Source organism: Xenopus laevis, chromosome 8S, assembly GCF_017654675.1.
Source record: "Xenopus laevis strain J_2021 chromosome 8S, Xenopus_laevis_v10.1, whole genome shotgun sequence".
Classification (NCBI taxonomy): Eukaryota; Metazoa; Chordata; class Amphibia; order Anura; family Pipidae; genus Xenopus; species Xenopus laevis.
In genome coordinates, this window is record NC_054386.1 from 94,929,395 (window position 1) to 94,949,167 (window position 19,773).

The 19,773-nt window shown below is 40.6% G+C and overlaps 1 protein-coding gene across 1 annotated transcript; it reads left to right on the plus strand.

The window, feature by feature from the left end:
• Window positions 1–6,943: 6,943 nt before the first annotated feature.
• Window positions 6,944–16,612, plus strand: LOC121397557 (cortexin domain-containing 1-like). Its single transcript, XM_041574431.1, has 2 exons — window positions 6,944–7,486; window positions 14,712–16,612. Exon 2 carries the CDS (start codon window positions 14,758–14,760, stop codon window positions 14,920–14,922), a length of 165 nt encoding a protein of 54 aa, XP_041430365.1. The 5' UTR covers window positions 6,944–7,486; window positions 14,712–14,757; the 3' UTR covers window positions 14,923–16,612.
• Window positions 16,613–19,773: the final 3,161 nt, after the last annotated feature.

A 19,773-nucleotide genomic window follows, 5' to 3' on the forward strand; every position in this document is an offset into this window, starting at 1 on the left:
AGTAGAGTCTCCCCATCGGCCGCTGCTCTCGCGGGAATCCGGCAACTTCAAACCTGAATTTGTTGCACTCCATGTAACCCGCAATTCGGCACTGACCAAACCATCCACCATCTTTTCCCCCATGCAATGCAAAGGAACATACTTTCCTCATTATTGCATCGGGTAATAAGGACGAAACAAATAAGAGCCATTCTGAGTTTATTTTTAACGAGCATTAAAATAACGATCATTAATAAATATACCTCTGAATATTCTTCCCATGCGCTACCTTGGCCGCTCGATGTGCTATTCATTTCGCAAATGGAAATGTATCATTACTGATAACGACTACAGCAGTCAAATCCAATTTACCTTTATCTACAGTTCCTTTCTAATGCAATGAATAATGGCACACTCACATCACCACTTACCGGTCAACTGACATTAGGCCTCAAGCAATTGCACAAATGATTGATTATTGGTGCAGATAAATGCTACTGCTAGTCTCTCCTGCATCCACCCATGAAATGAGTATATGTTACTCAGGTACTAGGAGCAACAGAGTTTAAAAAAACTGCCTTCCTATATATTTCTCTTTTTTCCCTATTAATAACATTGGGATCAACCATCATTTTTACCAGCCAGGCCGGTAAAATACTGGCCAGGTGGCAACCCTAGACGTAAGTAGTGTTACCACCTGGCCGGCTAAAATTATGGTTGATCCCAATGTTTTTAATAGGGAAAAAAGAGAAATATATAGGAAGGCCGTTATGTTTTCTAGAAAAGGTGGCAACCCTAGGCGTAAGTAGTCAGACACTCACCTGGTGGCGGAGCATTATTTTTGTTATATGATATGCTGTGCTGATTATCATTCATTGTATTTTGATATAAATATTCAATAAACAGTTACATTACCACAATAAATTTTAAATGAAATAACTCAGATGCAGTTAAACTGAGTTTAAAGGGATACTGTCATGGGAAAAAAAATTTTTTTCAAAATGAATCAGTTAATAGTGCTGCTCCAGCAGAATTCTGCACTGAAATCCATTTCTCAAAAGAGCAAACAGATTTTTTTATATTCAATTTTGAAATCTGACATGGGGCTAGACATATTGTCAATTTCCCAGCTGCCCCAAGTCATGTGACTTGTGCTCTGATAAACTTCAATCCCTCTTTACTGCTGTACTGCAAGTTGGAGTGATATCACCCCCTCCCTTTTTTCCCCCCAGCAGCCAAACAAAAGAACAATGGGAAGGTAACCAGATAACAGCTCCCTAACACAAGATAACAGCTGCCTGGTAGATCTAAGAATAACACTCAATAGTAAAAACCCATGTCCCACTGAGACACATTCAGTTACATTGAGAAGGAAAAACAGCAGCCTGCCAGAAAGCATTTCTCTCCTAAAGTGCAGGCACAAGTCACATGACCAGGGGCAGCTGGGAAACTGACAATATGTCTAGCTCCATGTCAGATTTCAAAATTGAATATAAAAAAATCTGTTTGCTCTTTTGAGAAATGGATTTCAGTGCAGAATTCTGCTGGAGTAGCACCATTAACTGATGCGTTTTGAAAAAAACATGTTTTCCGATGACAGGATCCCTTTTGCTAAAAAAAAAAAATCTAAAAAAGCCAGCACAGTTCTGAAAAAAAATTCTTTAGACAGATAAAACCAAGATCAATCTCTACCAGAATGATAGCAAGAAAAAAGTCTGGAGAAGGCGTGGAAGAGCTGATGATCCAAAGCATAGCACATGATGTATAAAACATTTGGGAGGCAGTGTGATGGCTTGGGCGTGCATGGCTGCCAGTGGCACTGGGACACTAGTGTTTATCCATCATGTGACACGGGACAGAAGCACAAGAATGAATTCTGAGCTGTTCAGAGACACTGTCTGCTCAAATCCAGCTAAATGCACTCACATTGATTGGGAGGCGTTTCATAATGACCCAAAACATAGAGCCAAAGCAACCCAGGAGTTTATTAAAGCAAAGAAGTGGAATATTCTTGAATGACCAAGTCAGTCACCTGATCTGAACCCAATTGAGCTGCATTTCACTTGTTGAAGACTAAACTTCAGACAGAAAGTCCCACAATCATCAGCAAGTGAAAGCCACTACAGTAAAGGCCTGGCAGAGCATTAAACAGGAGGAAACCCAAAATCTGGTGATGTCCATGAGTTCAAGACTTCAGGCTGTCATTGCCAGCAAAAGGATTTTCAACCAAGTATTAGAAATGAACATCTTATTTTTAGTTTTTTAACTTGTCCAATTGCTTTTGAGTCCCTGAAATGATTGTGTTAAAAAAGGCTTTAGTTCCTCACATTTTTGTGCAATCTTTTTGTTCAACCCACTGAATTGAAGCTGAAAGTCTGCAGTTCAACTGCATCCGAGTTGCTTCATTTAAAATTCATTGTGGTCGTGTACAGAACCAACATTAGAAAAAAAAAAGTTGTCTCTGTCCAAATTAGCAAATGTTTTCAAAAAATGGATTTGGAAATCTCTTGAAAAAGGAGTTTACCCAAAACGTTGGGATTTCCCATCTTTTGCACAACGTGTCTGTTTTAATATTTTAATTTGCACTTTGAACACTAATGGTATGTGTATTCTATTGTTTGTAATACACAGTAGATACATTGCTGTATGTCTGTTGTGCTTTTGCATACACCATGATGTGCTACATTTACTAAGGTGTGCATTGGGCTATTTTAGAATCTCTGCTAGAGGTATAGCAGCCATAATATTCTAGACCCACTTGACCTCCTTATTTTCCTCATCACTTCATTTTCTCTAGTGCACAAGGGGATGATTTAGAAGAGCTGATATTGACAGCACTAAATCTTGCTTTTGCCCATGGAGACCACACAGTGTTTATGAACTCCAGTATCTGAGACACCATGCAGGGAGGAAAGGTTCTTATATACAGTACATGTACTGGTTTTGGATATGTTCCCTTTTATGCTCAGGCCCGAAACAGTATTTAATAAATTTGGAGAACCATGTCTTTGTTTTTTTCTAAATTTTGCCCACATTCAGAGCTGTATCAGCCTACTGTTTGCAGATAGCAGAAATCTGCAGCAGGGTCTACAGTCGCCATCTTGGTTTGCATCACATCCAAGTAGGGTTGCCACCCGGCCGATATTTTACTGGCCTGGCTGGTAAAAATGTTGGTTAGTCCCATGTCCGGACTGAGAATTAAACTAGGCCCTGGCATTTCAGGTACACAGAGGCCCAATCAGCCCACATAGAGGCCCAAACAGCCCCCACCAGCCCACTAAATACTGACATTCTATGGCACCTTATAGCAGCCCTCTGGCCTGGTTGGTCCCAATGTAATTAATGGGGAACAAGGATAAATATATAGGAAGGCCGGTATTTTTTTCCAGAAAAGGAGGCAACCCTACATCCAAGTAGTTGCATGGATTGCTATAATTGGTCACTCAAGCTTGCGCACTGGGAGCAGAGTCCATGGTCCTGGAGCTGCCTGTTTCTGGTGTGTATGCTCTGTGCCGGAACTAGGGGCAGGGGGGTGCTAGGCACATACCTCTTCTGCTGCCCACCCCTCTTCCGGGCCTTGTCCCCTCACTGACTGCTGCTTGTTCTTTTCAGCATTGCTTGCTGCCATGTTTTCATTGGGCATGCTGGTCAGCATAGTGGAAGCAGCCAATCACATGTATGCATGTGCACAAGTCAGGGGCTGAGAGCTGGCCCGTTGCCTTGGGCACAGTTGATCTCCACCGCACACCTATGGGGTGATTTATTAAAGTCCGAATGCCAAAAACTCAAAAAATTCAAGTTTTTTTTATATAAAATCCAAATTTTTAGTTTAAAGAAAAATTTATTGTTTTGAGATTTATTATACCCTGAGAATGGAAAAAGCCAGAATCCGAAAATCCGGCATCTCAGACCTGCCAAGGTTTTATATAAGTCAATGGGAGAGGTCCCTATCCTATTTGGAATTTAGGGAAAAAATAAAATTTTTTCCCTGATTTATGTTCTGGATGGGAGCAAGGGTGGAAGATACCTTATAATAATTTACTAAAGGGCTTCATTATACCAGTTTATAGACTCTATTTTGAATTTACTATGGTCTGAGCTGGAATTAGCCCACAAATCCAACTATTTCAGACTTTTTGGGTAAAAATATGAAAAATTTGGGCTTTTTGGGAAATTGCCAGAAAAAGTTGAGCGATTCAGGAAAAATATCTGCAAAAATTGTACGATTTGAATTTTTGCTAGATTTTTTTTTTCATGTTTGTAAATCGTGCTTTTTTATTAATAAATAACGTACAATCGTATATTTTAGTTTGGTCTGAATTTTTAATTAAAATAATCAGAAAATCCGATTTTGATAAATAAGGTCCCTACTATTACACTTTAATTGCTGGGGGAAACTGCATGATGGGTAAAAACATGGTGAATTGCACTTAGCACATTGCTAATAAATGAGCCTTGTACTGTACAACTACAAACCCAGGGGCTGAATATAGGCTTACAAATCTTTAGTCTGCCTTAGGGCTACATAAGCTGCTTTACATGGGAATTAATATTTTATTATAGTCTGGACCATGAACATGTGACAGATCGGATAACTGGCCCACTATATGATAAAACTTGCCTACCACTGCTCTTGCCAATAGATGTGTTTTATTGTGTATTATTGTGTGTATTATTGTGACTCATTGGGGCTGCACTGAAGTTTAGGTGCTGTGAGAAATAAAGTGCAATTCTTGTGCAAGGCAGAAGGAAGGAAGTTCTATGTAAATCCTAATGGTGCTAATCTTTTCACCACTCTGCAAAGCATTAAACTTGAATCAGAATACAGTACATAGATAAATCCCCTGCATTATAAACTGTGGTGTAACTGTTAAGCCAAAGCAGCTGCAAAAAAAAAAAAGGGAGAGAGAGAGAGAAGGAAGGGGATTGTTTACAAAGAGTTTACTAACGCTTAAGGGGTTATTTATCTGAATCCGAATTTTTCTGATTTTTTAAATAAAAAAAGTTTGACCAAACTAAAATCCACAATTTGCCCTTATCTATCAATAAAAAAACTCGAAAAATCGGAACTTTTTTTGATTTTCGCACAAAAAACCCGAATTTTTCAAGTTTGACGCCCGAAAATCATGAAAAATTTCACGGAGAAACCAGCGTCAAACCCCAAAAACTCTGAACATTTAGTAAGGGTTAAAACATCTTAAAATGGTTAAGGGGACATCTGCCATTGACGTTTACATGAATTTGACAGGTGTTGGATGGAGTATTTTCGGATTTGGAACAGATTCAGGTCATAATAAATTGCGGGAAAATGTTGTCTTTTTTACCGTGACATTTTCAGGTTTTCAGCGCCATGAAAAAAATCACACCTTAATAAATAACTCCCTTAAAGTAACTTACAGACGGGGGATAGTAAGTGTGAAAGCAAAACAATTCTCGATTAAGGCTTTTAATTTTTGATGACCTGACTGATTACAATGGCACACAGATATAAGTTGGGATCATTTAAGGAGCACATGTACTATACCTCCCAACGGTCCTGTTTTTCACGGAACAGTCCTGATTTTGACAGCTCAGACCGCAGTCCCGGATTGTTACTGAAATGTCCCAACTTTCTTTTTGATCCCCTGCACTGAACAGCCAGAAAAAGATACAACGTTTTTAAAACTTAAAGGGGTGGTTCACCTTTCAAGTAACTTTTAGTATGTTATAAAATGGCTAATCCCAAGCAACTTTTCAATTGGACTTCTTTTTTTATAAACTTCAGTTTTTGAATTATTTGCCTTCTTCTTCTGATTCTTTCCAGCTTTCAAATGAGGGTCAGTGACCCCATCTAAAAAACAAATGCTCTGTACTGCTACAAATGTATTGTTATTGCTACTTTTTATTACTCGTCTTTCTATTCAGGCCTCTCCTATTCATATTCCAGACTCTTATTCAAAACAGTGCGTGGTTGCTAAGGTAATTCAGACCCTAGCAACCAGATTGTAGACATTGCAAACTGGAGAGCTGCTGAATAAACAGCTAAATAACTCAAAAACCACAAATAATAAAAACTGAAAACCATTTGCAAATTGTCTCAGAATATCAGTCTCTACATCCTACTAAAAGTTAATTTAAAGGTGAGCAAACCCTTTAATTGGCTTTTGGCAGAGGGCCCAGAATACGTGGCAGGTGCACTTAGATACATTTGTTACAATATCAGATAAGCAAAGAAACAATTGTTACAAAACATAAGCAGGTCTCTTGGGGAAACTGTGACTTGCAGCTTAAAGGGGAACTCCGGCTTCCAAACCAAAATTTGATAAAGAGGTCCATATAACACAGAAACCCCTAATATATCCATCATAATTACCTATTTCTTCAAAAGGTATGAATAAATGGCATTTTCTATGCTGAAATCCAGTTGTTTAACAGTTCTTCTCTTTCTGCATCATTTGAAATCCAGGCAGGGAAGGAGGGACTAAACACTGATGTTACAAATTGTAACAACTTCTCCACAGCTTACAGACAGCATGCAGGAACTACATAACCCATAATGCATTGCACTGGGATGTTCCTTTCCTTATTGAAATCAAGTGTGCAGGGAATTGTGGGGTTTGGAGGATGCAGGCTGAGGACAGATGGCTGTTGATACAAAGTAACAGTAGTCAGCCAGCTCAGCAAGTAGTCAGACAGATCAGCAAAGTAGTCAGACAGATCAACAGGGGGCTAGGCTTAGGGAACTGTTCCAAACCATTACAAATCATGAGAACTCTGCATATTTTTTAAATGATTTATATTACAAAGTTACTTGAAATTACATTTACTTTTCAAAAAGCTTAATGTTTATTTTTTTTAAAGGGCAATTCACCTTCATTAGCAAAACTGTAAATAACACATTAAAAAACACAGAAATATGTTCAAACTTTCATAACCTTCCCAAATGTAAAATGGTAATTAGGGGGTTTGGTCACAAAATTGAGTGTAGTCAAAAAAATTTCCACGGCAAATCTTTTTGTCCCTCTTTCTATTTCCAAAATGTTGGGGGGGGTATGATGTCCCGATAATCCTAGGTTTGGTACATTTAGGGGGAACCACTTCCCCTATTGAAGTGAAAAAGAACATAATCGGCATCATGCACTCTCTGTTATAATGTAAAGGTTCTTTGTGAATATTGATCACCTTGTCTTCCAAGAGCAACTTACAATTCCAATTCCCCTTAAAAAGGACTGGGATCATTTGAGTGCGAGGGACACTAGAAGGCAGGCTTCATCTGGACAGATTTACAGCCCCGTAATATGTCTGCCCTTCATTTTATTTGCAGGACAGAAGATCGTGTCCCTTGAAATCCTACGCTGGTGCATTTCGCAGCTAAACAATTCATGAATTAGCCTGTGAGAGGCAACTGCATTGCCACCAGCGAGAGAGAGAGAGAGAGAGACTGCAGGAGAAAGAGAGGACGGGTTCATCCCCCCTGTACATGGAAATTAGCCTGCCTGCACCCCAGTACAAATGACAGGACTCACAGGTAATTATTATTCTTTTTTTTACCCATCTGGTAATATTGTGTTACAGTTACAATATCTCTATTAACACACACACATATACTGTATATACACACACAAGCACGTGTTCAATTCTGCAGAATTCCCCCTCCAGCCTGTAAACCACACACACACACATGCATTACTGCTAACATGAAAATCCAACACATGCTATTTAACCAGGCTTCGCAAACAGAAGGGCGAAAATTTTACGCCAAACTGCCGGGGTTTCATGCAACGCACAGAACCAAACTGTGAAATGCAAATTAAGTCCTATTGGAAACCACCTCTCCGAAAAGCAAATGAGGTTCCAGTTAAGTAGGTGTAGATTGTGTATTTTCATTAGCCAGTGTAAGCATGTGTGTTTATACGACACATTACTGTCATCATGAACTAATTAGGAGCAGTTACCTTTCCCAGAGTTGGCCACCAGATTTCTAATTATGCGGTTATAGGATTTAATTATGTCAAGGGATATTGGCCACAAGTGTATGATCTGACGAGTGCTTTAAAGTAATGAAAATATCATGTAGTGTTGCCCTGCACTGGTACAACTGATGTGTTTGCTTCAGAAACACTACACTACTATAGTTTATATAAACAAGCTGCTGTGTAGCCATGGGGGCAGCCATTCAAGCACAGGATACACAGTAGATAACAGATAAGTACTACTATAGTTTATATAAACAATCTGCTGTGTAGCCATGGGGACAGCCATTCATGCACAGGATACACAGTAGATAACAGATAAGTACTACTATAGTTTATATAAACAAGCTGCTGTGTAGCCATGGGGGCAGCCATTCAAGCACAGGATACACAGTAGATAACAGATAAATACTACTATAGTTTATATAAACAAGCTGCTGTGTAGCCATGGGGGCAGCCATTCAAGCACAGGATACACAGTAGATAACAGATAAGTACTACTATAGTTTATATAAACAAGCTACTGTGTAGCCATGGGGGCAGCCATTCAAGCACAGGATACACAGTAGATAAAAGATAAGTACTACTATAGTTTATATAAACAAGCTGTTGTGTAGCCATGGGGGCAGCCATTCAAACACAGGATACACAGTAGATAACAGATAAGTACTACTATAGTTTATATAAACAAGCTGCTGTGTAGCCATGGGGGCAGCCATTCAAGCACAGGATACACAGTAGATAACAGATAAGTACTACTATAGTTTATATAAACAAGCTGCTGTGTAGCCATGGGGGCAGCCATTCAAGCACAGGATACACAGTAGATAACAGATAAGTACTACTATAGTTTATATAAACAAGCTGCTGTGTAGCCATGGGGGCAGCCATTCAAGTACAGGGTACACAGTAGATAACAGATAAGTACTACTATAGTTTATATAAACAAGCTGCTGTGTAGCAATGGTGGAGATTGAAAAAAAGGCTATGGCAATTGTGTGAACCAAAAAAAGGCTGCATTCAAAATGCTTAGGGATAGCTGACTTATAGATGATAATGCAAGTTATATATTCCAAATACATGCTTTCATTAAGCCTCAGCAAATACTTATACTAAGAATGATGGGTATTGTAGTTCACAACAGCTTGGAAGGCTTTGGCAATTTATTGCCCTCACTGAGTGGCCTTATTGGATTTGGATGCTTGAGGCTGGTAAAGGTGGCCATAAACCTTCACAGTATTAGATCAGTCAGCTCACAGGCCACACAGAAAAGTGGCCATATACATCCATTGTTAAATTCCTTTGGTACCCACTGGATGCAATCTCCATGACGACACATAATCACACTTCATAAACTCCTTTATCTGGATTATCTTAAATTTTATTTGGCTTCTTATTGTGCCTAACCTATAACTATTTCTTGGCTCTGTTGCCTTTGATGCTGTTCAGTTCTCTTGCCATTCAGTGGATATTTTATTTTCATGGATAATCTGAAACATCAGATCTCGTCCTCAGAGCAGAGCAGCCGGGAAAGAGGTTGACAATGAATAAGGTTGACAAACTCACTGGAAAAAGGGAAGGTGCTTTGTAATGGGATTCTGCTCTTTCATGAACCGGCATTTAGAAGTTCATCTCTCAAATGCAACACCAAGGAAGGTTATTCATTTTCCCGCTGCCTTCAATTTACTACTAAGAGGTAATAAAGCAAATGAACTCATGAAATGCAGAAGTTGACCTGAGGGTGATATGTATCGTCTCTAGAAATCAGTACTTCTACCTGATTGGTAGCTGTAAAATAATCTGAAGGCAAAAAAAATTGTATTCTAGCTCACCTATAGCTCTCCTAGTTTCATCAGGAAAGATGCTGCTGTAGAATAATTGATGTATTCAAGGCAGCCCAAACAGGGGAAATTGTCCTCTACTCTGCACACAGAGAATAATAGGATTGTGGCTCTAGGATAAGTATAGTAGGAAGGGATGGTATAATATTCTCGTAGATGGAAGTGTGACTGTGGTATAGCAGGTATAGTAGGGAGAGATGGTGTCTATAGTAACAGTGGGATAATAGTCTCTGGGAAGGGAGTGTGACTGTGGGATAGCAGGTATAGTAGGGAGAGATGGTGCCTATAGTAACAGTGGGGAAATAGTCTCTGGGAAGGGAGTGTGACTGTGGGATAGCAGGTATAGTAGGGAGAGATGGTGCCTATAGTAACAGTGGGATAATAGTCTCTGGGAAGGGAGTGTGACTGTGGGATAGCAGGTATAGTAGGGAGATATGGTGCCTATAGTAACAGTGGATTGGAGTCTCTGGGAAGGGAGTGTGACGGTGGGATAGCAGGTATAGTAGGGAGAGATGGTGCCTATAGTAACAGTGGGGAAATAGTCTCTGGGAAGGGAGTGTGACTGTGGGATAGCAGGTATAGTAGGGAGAGATGGTGCCTATAGTAACAGTGGGGGAAATAGTCTCTGGGAAGGGAGTGTGACTGTGGGATAGCAGGTATAGTAGGGAGATATGGTGCCTATAGTAACAGTGGATTGGAGTCTCTGGGAAGGGAGTGTGACTGTGGGATAGCAGGTATAGTAGGGAGAGATGGTGCCTATAGTAACAGTGGGGAAATAGTCTCTGGGAAGGGAGTGTGACTGTGGGATAGCAGGTATAGTAGGGAGAGATGGTGCCTATAGTAACAGTGGATAATAGTCTCTGGGAAGGGAGTGTGACTGTGGGATAGCAGGTATAGTAGGGAGAGATGGTGCCTATAGTAACAGTGGATAATAGTCTCTGGGAAGGGAGTGTGACTGTGGGATAGCAGGTATAGTAGGCAGAGATGGTGCCTATAGTAACAGTGGATAATAGTCTCTGGGAAGGGAGTGTGACTGTGGGATAGCAGGTATAGTAGGGAGAGATGGTGCCTATAGTAACAGTGGATAATAGTCTCTGGGAAGGGAATGTGATTGTGGGATAACAGGTATAGTAGGGAGAGATGGTGCCTATAGTAACAGTGGGATAATAGTCTCTGGGAAGGGAGTGTGACTGTGGATAGCAGGTATAGTAGGGAGAGATGGTGGCCTATAGTAACAGTGGGATAATAGTCTCTGGGAAGGGAGTGTGACTGTGGGATAGCAGGTATAGTAGGGAGAGATGGTGCCTATAGTAACAGTGGGATAATAGTCTCTGGGAAGGGAGTGTGACTGTGGGATAGCAGGTATAGTAGGGAGAGATGGTGCCTATAGTAACAGTGGATAATAGTCTCTGGGAAGGGAGTGTGACTGTGGGATAGCAGGTATAGTAGGGAGAGATGGTGTCTATAGTAACAGTGGATAATAGTCTCTGGGAAGGGAGTGTGACTGTGGGATAGCAGGTATAGTAGGGAGAGATGGTGTCTATAGTAACAGTGGATAATAGTCTCTGGGAAGGGAGTGTGACTGTGGGATAGCAGGTATAGTAGGGAGAGATGGTGCCTATAGTAACAGTGGATAATAGTCTCTGGGAAGGGAGTGTGACTGTGGGATAGCAGGTATAGTAGGGAGAGATGGTGCCTATAGTAACAGTGGGATAATAGTCTCTGGGAAGGGAGTGTGACTGTGGGATAGCAGGTATAGTAGGGAGAGATGGTGCCTATAGTAACAGTGGGATAATAGTCTCTGGGTAGGGAGTGTGACTGTGGGGTAGCAGGTATAGTAGGGAGAGATGGTGCCTATAGTAACAGTGGATAATAGTCTCTGGGAAGGGAGTGTGACTGTGGGATAGCAGGTATAGTAGGGAGAGATGGTGCCTATAGTAACAGTGGATAATAGTCTCTGGGAAGGGAGTGTGACTGTGGGATAGCAGGTATAGTAGGGAGAGATGGTGCCTATAGTAACAGTGGATAATAGTCTCTGGGAAGGGAGTGTGACTGTGGGATAGCAGGTATAGTAGGGAGAGATGGTGTCTATAGTAACAGTGGATAATAGTCTCTGGGAAGGGAGTGTGACTGTGGGATAGCAGGTATAGTAGGGAGAGATGGTGCCTATAGTAACAGTGGATAATAGTCTCTGGGAAGGGAGTGTGACTGTGGGATAGCAGGTATAGTAGGGAGAGATGGTGCCTATAGTAACAGTGGATAATAGTCTCTGGGAAGGGAGTGTGACTGTGGGATAGCAGGTATAGTAGGGAGAGATGGTGCCTATAGTAACAGTAGAGATACATTTCTTTACTGCTCAAATTCCAATTCTGAATTCAGGCAGGGAGCATCTGGTAGTATGGGGCAAAATGGAAAGCACCCCACGCTGTTGCACTTTTTAAAAGAAGACAACATTTTAAACAAATTGTGCTTAACAATATTATTCAGATGGGTTTCCACCAGGTCACTGCTTTCTCCTAGAACAAACACTAAAATAACACAGAGCAGGTGTGAATATGGAAACAATAAATATAATTAGTATAACTGCTCATGTAAAGTACAAATGTCCTCTATAATTTGTCATTTAGCCACCGGGAGGGACAGTGTGAATTATCTCTGGATTATTTTTAATTTCAACTGCTTTTCAGCTATGAGATATGAAAAAGAGGTCAGAGGCTGAGCCAAATCACAGAGCAGAACAGCATGCTGCACACTCAAGCACACGGAGCAACGGGCAGCCATGATAAATAGCCAGGCAGCAGATATAATAATAATAATGGCACAACATCAATCCAATCCAGGCCAACCATTCGGCAACTGTGTAATGTTCTCTTTTGAAATTGATGCCTTTTCATGTGTAAGACACTGAATCAGTAGTCTGGGGCACCTGTTTGTCAACCCATTCTAATTATTGGGTGCATGAGTTGAAAGATAAAGGAATCACATAAATCTGGTGAGTAGGAGAAGCAGCAGGTTACATTAGGTAGTTTGATCGGCACAAGACCGAGGGGTGATTATTGACACACACATCATTTTACCCTCTGTAACTGGGCACGCAGGTTATGCCCCAGCGGTTTAATGGTGGGACTAAAAACCTACTCTCTAATTGATCTTGCAGTCTTGAGATAACGGCACATATCTAGATACCTTATCCCATTGCCATCATTTAGTCTATTACTGACATCCTGATGCTTTATCTTGGTTTTTACAGAACAAATTCTGATGTCATTGATTTTATTGGCATTTATGAATTCCTTCTCTTACTGTCGCTTATCTCAGAGGACATGATATTGTAAAGGAGACATAACAGGCAGCTAATTACGATAATCATCTGAAATTCTGTCAACTGGGTGTGCTGTTATTGGAATTGTGTAACTCCCTGTGTTTTCTGGAGGATGTGAAGTGTGCACCGAAATGGACCAGCTAATTACTATATTCATTGTTGGTGAAAGTATGAAAGCAAGAGTTCATCCATATACTGTGTGTGTATATATATATATATATATATATATATATATATATATATATATATATATATATATATATATACTGTAAATATATACACGTGCCTCCAAAAATCCAACAGAAATGTTGAAGTGGTGGCAAGCTCTAATATCACTCTTTGGTAATGAACCTCATGTGAGGATTTGCACCCAGGCGGCCTTCAGGGGGGCACTGGGGGTCCTGGGCCCAATGGCTTCTATATGTTAAGGGGGCCCTACTTCTGTGCGGCTGGGCTTCTACTTCAGCAAAACTCGGCTCCTACTTCAGTGCAACTCGGCTCCTACTTCTGCAACTCAATTTGGCCTGGCTAATCGAGGAAATGCAGCAAAGCCAGGCCCCCTTGAGCTGCTGAAGTAGGAGCCGAGTAGCTCCAAAGTAGGAGCAGGCTATAGGAGCAGAGCCGCTGCCGAAAGGAGTCGAGGAAGAAGCAAGGTAAGTTCCGCTGAACAACAATGGTCTTTTTTTAAGAAACTTTTGGCCACTACATTTTTTTCATTACTTGTAAGAGGGGGTGGGGGTGGCCACTGATTTTTTTTCCAAGAGATTCTGTCATGATTTCTATGGTGTAGTTTTTATTTCTAAATTACACTGTTTCCACTGCAAATAATTCACTCGACAACATAAATTTCATTCCTGAACCAGCAAGTGTATTTTTTTAGTTGTAATATTGGTGTGTAGTTGCATCTCAGGTCATTTTGCCTGGTCATGTGCTTTCAGAAAGAGCCAGCACTTTAGGATGGAACTGCTTTCTGGCACTCAATTTAACTGAATGTGACACAGTGGGACATGGATTTTACCAGGGAGCTGCTATTTGGTTGCCTTCCCATTGTTCTTTTGTTAGCCTGCTGAGGTGGGGGGGGGGATGGATGATATAACTCCAACTTGCAGTACAGAAGTAAAGAGTGACTGAAATTTATCAGAGCACAAGTCACATAACTGGAGGCAGCTGGGAAACTGACAATATGTCTAGCCCCATGTCAGATTTCAAAATTAAATATAAAAAAATCTGTTTGCTCTTTTGAGAAATGGATTTCAGTGCAGAATTCTGCTGGAGCAGCACTATTAACTGATGTGTTTTGGGGAAAAAAAATTGAGGGGGAGCCTGGCCACCAATTTTTTTTTTAACTTGTAGGGGGGCCACGCCACCAATGTTTTTTTTTAATTGTATGGGGGCCCAGAAAATCTTGTTGCACTGTGCTCCTCTAGCATTTCCCAGTTTCCTACCCCTTCCTGGGGGTCTGGTGGGCGGGAAAAGGGTTCCAGGGATCCATAACATTAGTCCGAATGGTTGGCAGGGGCACACTGTGACTAACTATACATTGTAAACAGGGAATCATTAGGTGATGGTGCTGCTCTTCTGGAGCTAATGCATTTTGGGTGCTTTTGTGTGTTTCAGGTCCTGGCCTTTTCATGCAGATGAAGAAAGAAAAAAGAACCTCTGCATGGATGATCCCACCTTGCTGCCCCTTGTGGATGTTGATAAGGGATTTGCTATCGCCCTCTTCTTGCTTCTCTGTGTGTTTCTTGCCATGATGATCGTCCGTTGTGCAAGGCTCATAATGGACCCCTACAAGGACATCCCAAACTCCATGTGGGAAGACCAATAAGCAGCACTGCCTTGAAGGACAGGAGACTTTCATTGACTTGCGCAAATGTAAAGCCTTCAAAGAAATGGTCACTCCTTCCGCTTTAAAGTGAATGAAATGGGGTTAATAGGAAAACGCCCTTTGTAAATGCTGCCTGAGACAGAGGAAAAGATTTGATCACATAAAATAAGAGCTTTATATTTTTTACCTAGGATATTCCAGGTTAAGTGTCAGGAAAGAATCCATACTGTACTTCAGAAACTGGAGAATTCTCTGCCCACTGTAGTTTTTATTAATCCTTTTTTTTGGGGGAGAGGGGGGTGTCAAAATCTACCATATCTTCAGTTTCCTGAGGCCCACAGCCAATCAGAAAGAGCTAATTGTTTGTTTTTTTTTGTAATAATGCTAATAGAGCTACTGAAGATCATTGTTATCAAACCATCATTTATTTACATAGTGATGCCATATTTACAATCATTTTATAACAAACAGGTTGATAGATTAAGAAATAAAGGTTACAGCATGAGACTGAAGATCTAAAGAGATAAGGTTTGGAATTTGTGATGATTCCTATAGTATGCGGACTTCTGATAACACAGGGTACATCGAAAGGTGGGCCTTTAAGAGAATTTGAAGATTGGGAGAGAAGAGGAAAGTGTGATAAGTCATGGTAGGCAAGTCAAGATACAGACAGGAGCTCAGAGAAAGTCTCTCAGTCCAGGAGGCAATAGGAAAAAGCAAAATGTGGCTTGGGATTTAGGAGAAGGCAACTATTCATAGCAGAAAGATGGTATTGGTATTCAAACGACTAACTATAGTTTCCTAGAGAAGTGATGCTGAGCGAGTAATGAGGACCTAAAACAGAGCCTTGAGGAACATCAACAAAGAGTAAAGGGTGGTGGTGGTTAGCCAGGAAAAACAACATGAAGAGCAATAGTAGATGATGCCTAAAGTTTTGTTGCCTGGGCTCTAGTTCTAGAGGCAGCTGCAAAATACTAATAATTGTCACCCAATTCACTTGAATGGAGATTACTTGAAAACACTGGGTGCACCTTCTTAATGGACAATTATCACTAAGAAATGGTGACTGCTGTATTTTGAGCAGAAACTCGCCCACAGTAGCCATTCAAGTGAATGGGCATGATTTCAAGTGTTATGGCCCCTTACCCACAGACCTACAACAAGCCTTTGCCAGCAAAACGTGTCCCTTTGCTCTAAAGTGGGGATTCCAACCCCCCTTTTTTTTTAACCTATTTTTTACCTAAAAAGTTCCAGGGGATGCCAAATATGGACTAGATTGGCTATTGGTAGCACCAATGTGGACTGGTAATCTACAGGAACTTTGGCAATACACCTGGTTTTTATGCAACCAATTCAGGAATTCAAAAAAAAGCAACTGTTTGAGGTCACTGGGAGCAACATCTAAAGGGTTGGTGAGCAACATGTTGCTTACATTTTTTTTTTATGTTACTGGTCCTTTAAGAGCTTTGTTGTGTCTACTGTCATGCTTCCGTGTATGTTGTTATATGGAGTTTTATGTTTCTCATTTAAATTATTGCATCCATTATGTCCCCAACAGCCATATGTACTGTTTTCAAGCACAGCATAATCTGAATAAACTCACCATTTTATTTACTGTATTTATTAATTAATATGTTTACTTTGCCTTATTTTTTGTTACTTTGCTTTCATTTAAGCACAGTTATCTCTATTGCCCCCTGCAGGATATTTTTGTTTAGTATCCTTTATAGCTAACCGGTGAATGAGTAGCTAACCTGATTGCAGAGGGGAATAAAAAAAAAAGAACAAACAGGCATAATTCCTATTAATAGCATTTTAATTTCCCAAGCACCAGGAAAACTCCCCTGAAAGAACCATTTAAAATACAGGATATAAGTTGGCATTAAGGGAGACTCATAGGCACCAATAATTAAATAATATTAAAAAATAAACAAAGGCAGATTCACTGGGAGTTGTCAATGAATTAAAAACACCCAGTAAATTCAATTAAAAGGCTAGAGCTCCTTTTATGAAAAGGGAAAAGGAGTGCAGTGCCATGCCGCAATCTTACTTCCCTTTCCCAGGTCCCTAGAACAGAATTAGACTCTCACATGCACAATAAAGTAACATCCAATATTGCACTCAACTTCATATGTGCCAGTCTAGGGCTACCGTGGGATGCCTGGGAAGAAAGATGGCATGCAGGGGGTGCGGTATATACAGTATATCATTTTTAGTTCCCTAGTTTTAACATGGATGGGAAGAAGGGTTCAGCAGCAGAGCCAATGCAGAGGAGCTGCAATCAGGAAGCTTTAAGGGGCCATGAGGGTAGGGAGATCCAATATCTTTTAATGGACTGAACAAGGAAGGGACATTGGGGCAGATTTACTAAAGAGTTTTATGGCGTATTATCTTGAAGATCATATTCAGAATGTTCTTGTTGTTATACCCATAATGCAGATATATCTTGGTTATATTATGACACTGGCTCGCGAGCAACATGTTGCTCTCCAACCGCTTGGATGTTGCTCCCATTGGCCTCAAATCAGGAGCTTATTTTTGAGTTCCTGGCTTGGAGGCAAGTTTTGGCTGCATAAAAAACAGGTGTACTGCCAAACAGAGCCTCCTGTAGGCTGCCAGTCCACATAGGGGCTACCAAATAGCCAATCACAGCCCTTATTTGGTACCGCAAGGAATATTTTGGGTGCTTATGTTGCGCTCCAACCATTTTTTTACAGTTGAATGTGGCTCACGAGTAAAAAAAAAGGTTGGGGACCCCTGTATTATGACATAATGAGCAATCCAGATAGATGTGGCTGGTTACCCATCTGGAAAAACCCAAATTTATACAAAAAAAGGGAAAAAAGGAAAAAAAGAGTCCGAAACTTGGATTACTGTAAATGACTTTATTTAATACAGTGTAATTGAATTAAAAATATGCATAAACCATTTCATACAATACATATATATAGGTGAACTAAGATATAAATATACTATGTAATCTGATAGTATTCGATAAAAAACAAATGTTATGAAAAAAAAACAAAAAAACGTCAAGATTACTATTGGTAAATCTCTTGGCTTCTTCTAAGGACAGAGACAGACGAGAAGATTCAGGGAGATTAGTTGCCCGGTGAAAAATCACCTCTTCTTCATGCGACTAATCTCCCCGTCGGCTAGAACCTAAATTGCCGACGTGATGGCACACAGAGTCGCCTGAAGTTTCTTCGTCAGGCAACTTCATGATTTAGAGTCTAGCCTGCGGGGAGGCAGTTTGGGGAGATTAGTTGCCCGAAGAAGAGGTGATTTGTTGCCGGACAACTAGATCTCCCAGAGTCTGTCTCTGCCCTGAAACCGTTTGGTCTCTGAATTGAGAAAAATCCTTTAGATCATTCTAATTCCAGTCACCCTAGTTCAGACTGAAACTCTTTATTTATGGGAATATCAGGTGTTACTGGTTATGAGAGGGGGGTGGAAAATTCACATTTTCTGTTCCCTACCAAAGCTGAAACTCTGAGCAGAGATTATGTTTTATTTCCCTAACAAAAGCAGAAGCTGTAGGCAGAGAGGAAATACAGGTTGTGAGGGAACGCCAGACACTTTACTTCTGGGATCTCCCAACACATACACTCTAGCTCAGAGTTGCCAGGTCTAATATTCTAAACCAACCAAAGTCAGCTACAAAACCAGACCAAAACTAGCCAAGAGGAACTTCAAAAGTAGCCCAAAAATAGCACAATTTGTGCAGTGAAAAAAATCTGAAAAATAATTTGTTAAAATACACCTTTTTAAAATTTTCATAAATTTTCCCATGAAGCAAAATGGGACAGATTTGCCCGTCACCAGGGACGTAACTACAGAATGGGGCAGGAGGTATAAGGGCCCCATAAGGCCCTAATACATATACAATTTCAATAAATATTGGTATAACAGTTCAACCTCTAGATATTTTGGTGCCCAGAAGATGTTTGCCTCATAATTGTCTGAAATTGAGGAAAGTCACCGGAAAATGTGAGAATGCTTAAAGGAGACATATTGTGTAAAAAAAAAATAATGTACCAGTGCGTTAGAATCATTTAGATATAGAATTGGGCTTTAAAAAGTAGTGTTTCAGTCTGATTTATTGAATATTTCTGAGAAAACCCTAATAATTCCTCCCTTCACTTCCACTTCCTGCTCTCTGAATTCCCAGGCTGTGCAGGGGAGTCGGTGGCTCTCAGCTCACTGCACTGTAGGACAGGAACCAATCAGCAGCTAGCAGGACCTGATAGGAAACTGAAGCATGTCTGTGCTTGTGTAACTGCAGGGCTGTGATTGGCTGTCCCGCCTCCTACTGTGCTTCTGGCAGGGACCGTTAGGACACGCCCACCCCTCATTTGAAACACTGATAGGGACCAGAGAACATCTATAGGGAGCTCCAATAAAGGGGACATTTTTAAAGATAAAATACATTTTTAGCATTATGTAAAAGCAAAACCATAGATATGCCTACAAAATTAGGGATTTATTTATACCATATGTTTCCTTTAAGAGGGATTGGAGTCAGTCCCGTTGCATGCTGGGTATTGTAGTTTTACTTTAAACCTGGCAGTTGGCAAATTGTTAAGCAAAAACTACATTACCCAACATGCATTGGGAGACACAGGCTTGGCACATTAGGTCAAGAAAAAACTTTGGCTGTTTTCACAAACCAGCCAAGGGCCCAACAAGTGTCCCAAATCTATAACACGGCTAGTTTGTACTTTCAAAACCAATTTGACTGGAAAACCACCAACCTGGCAGCCCTGCTCTAGCGCGTCTACGTACAGGACGCATTTTAGGACAATCGTCAGGGGAAACCCATGTCCTGAATGCGATCTCCTATGTTAGGTA

Coding starts and splice junctions, on each gene's coding strand:
- LOC121397557 (XM_041574431.1), top strand. CDS start 14,758: ATGGATGATCCCACCTTGCTGCCCCTTGTGGATGTTGATAAGGGATTT.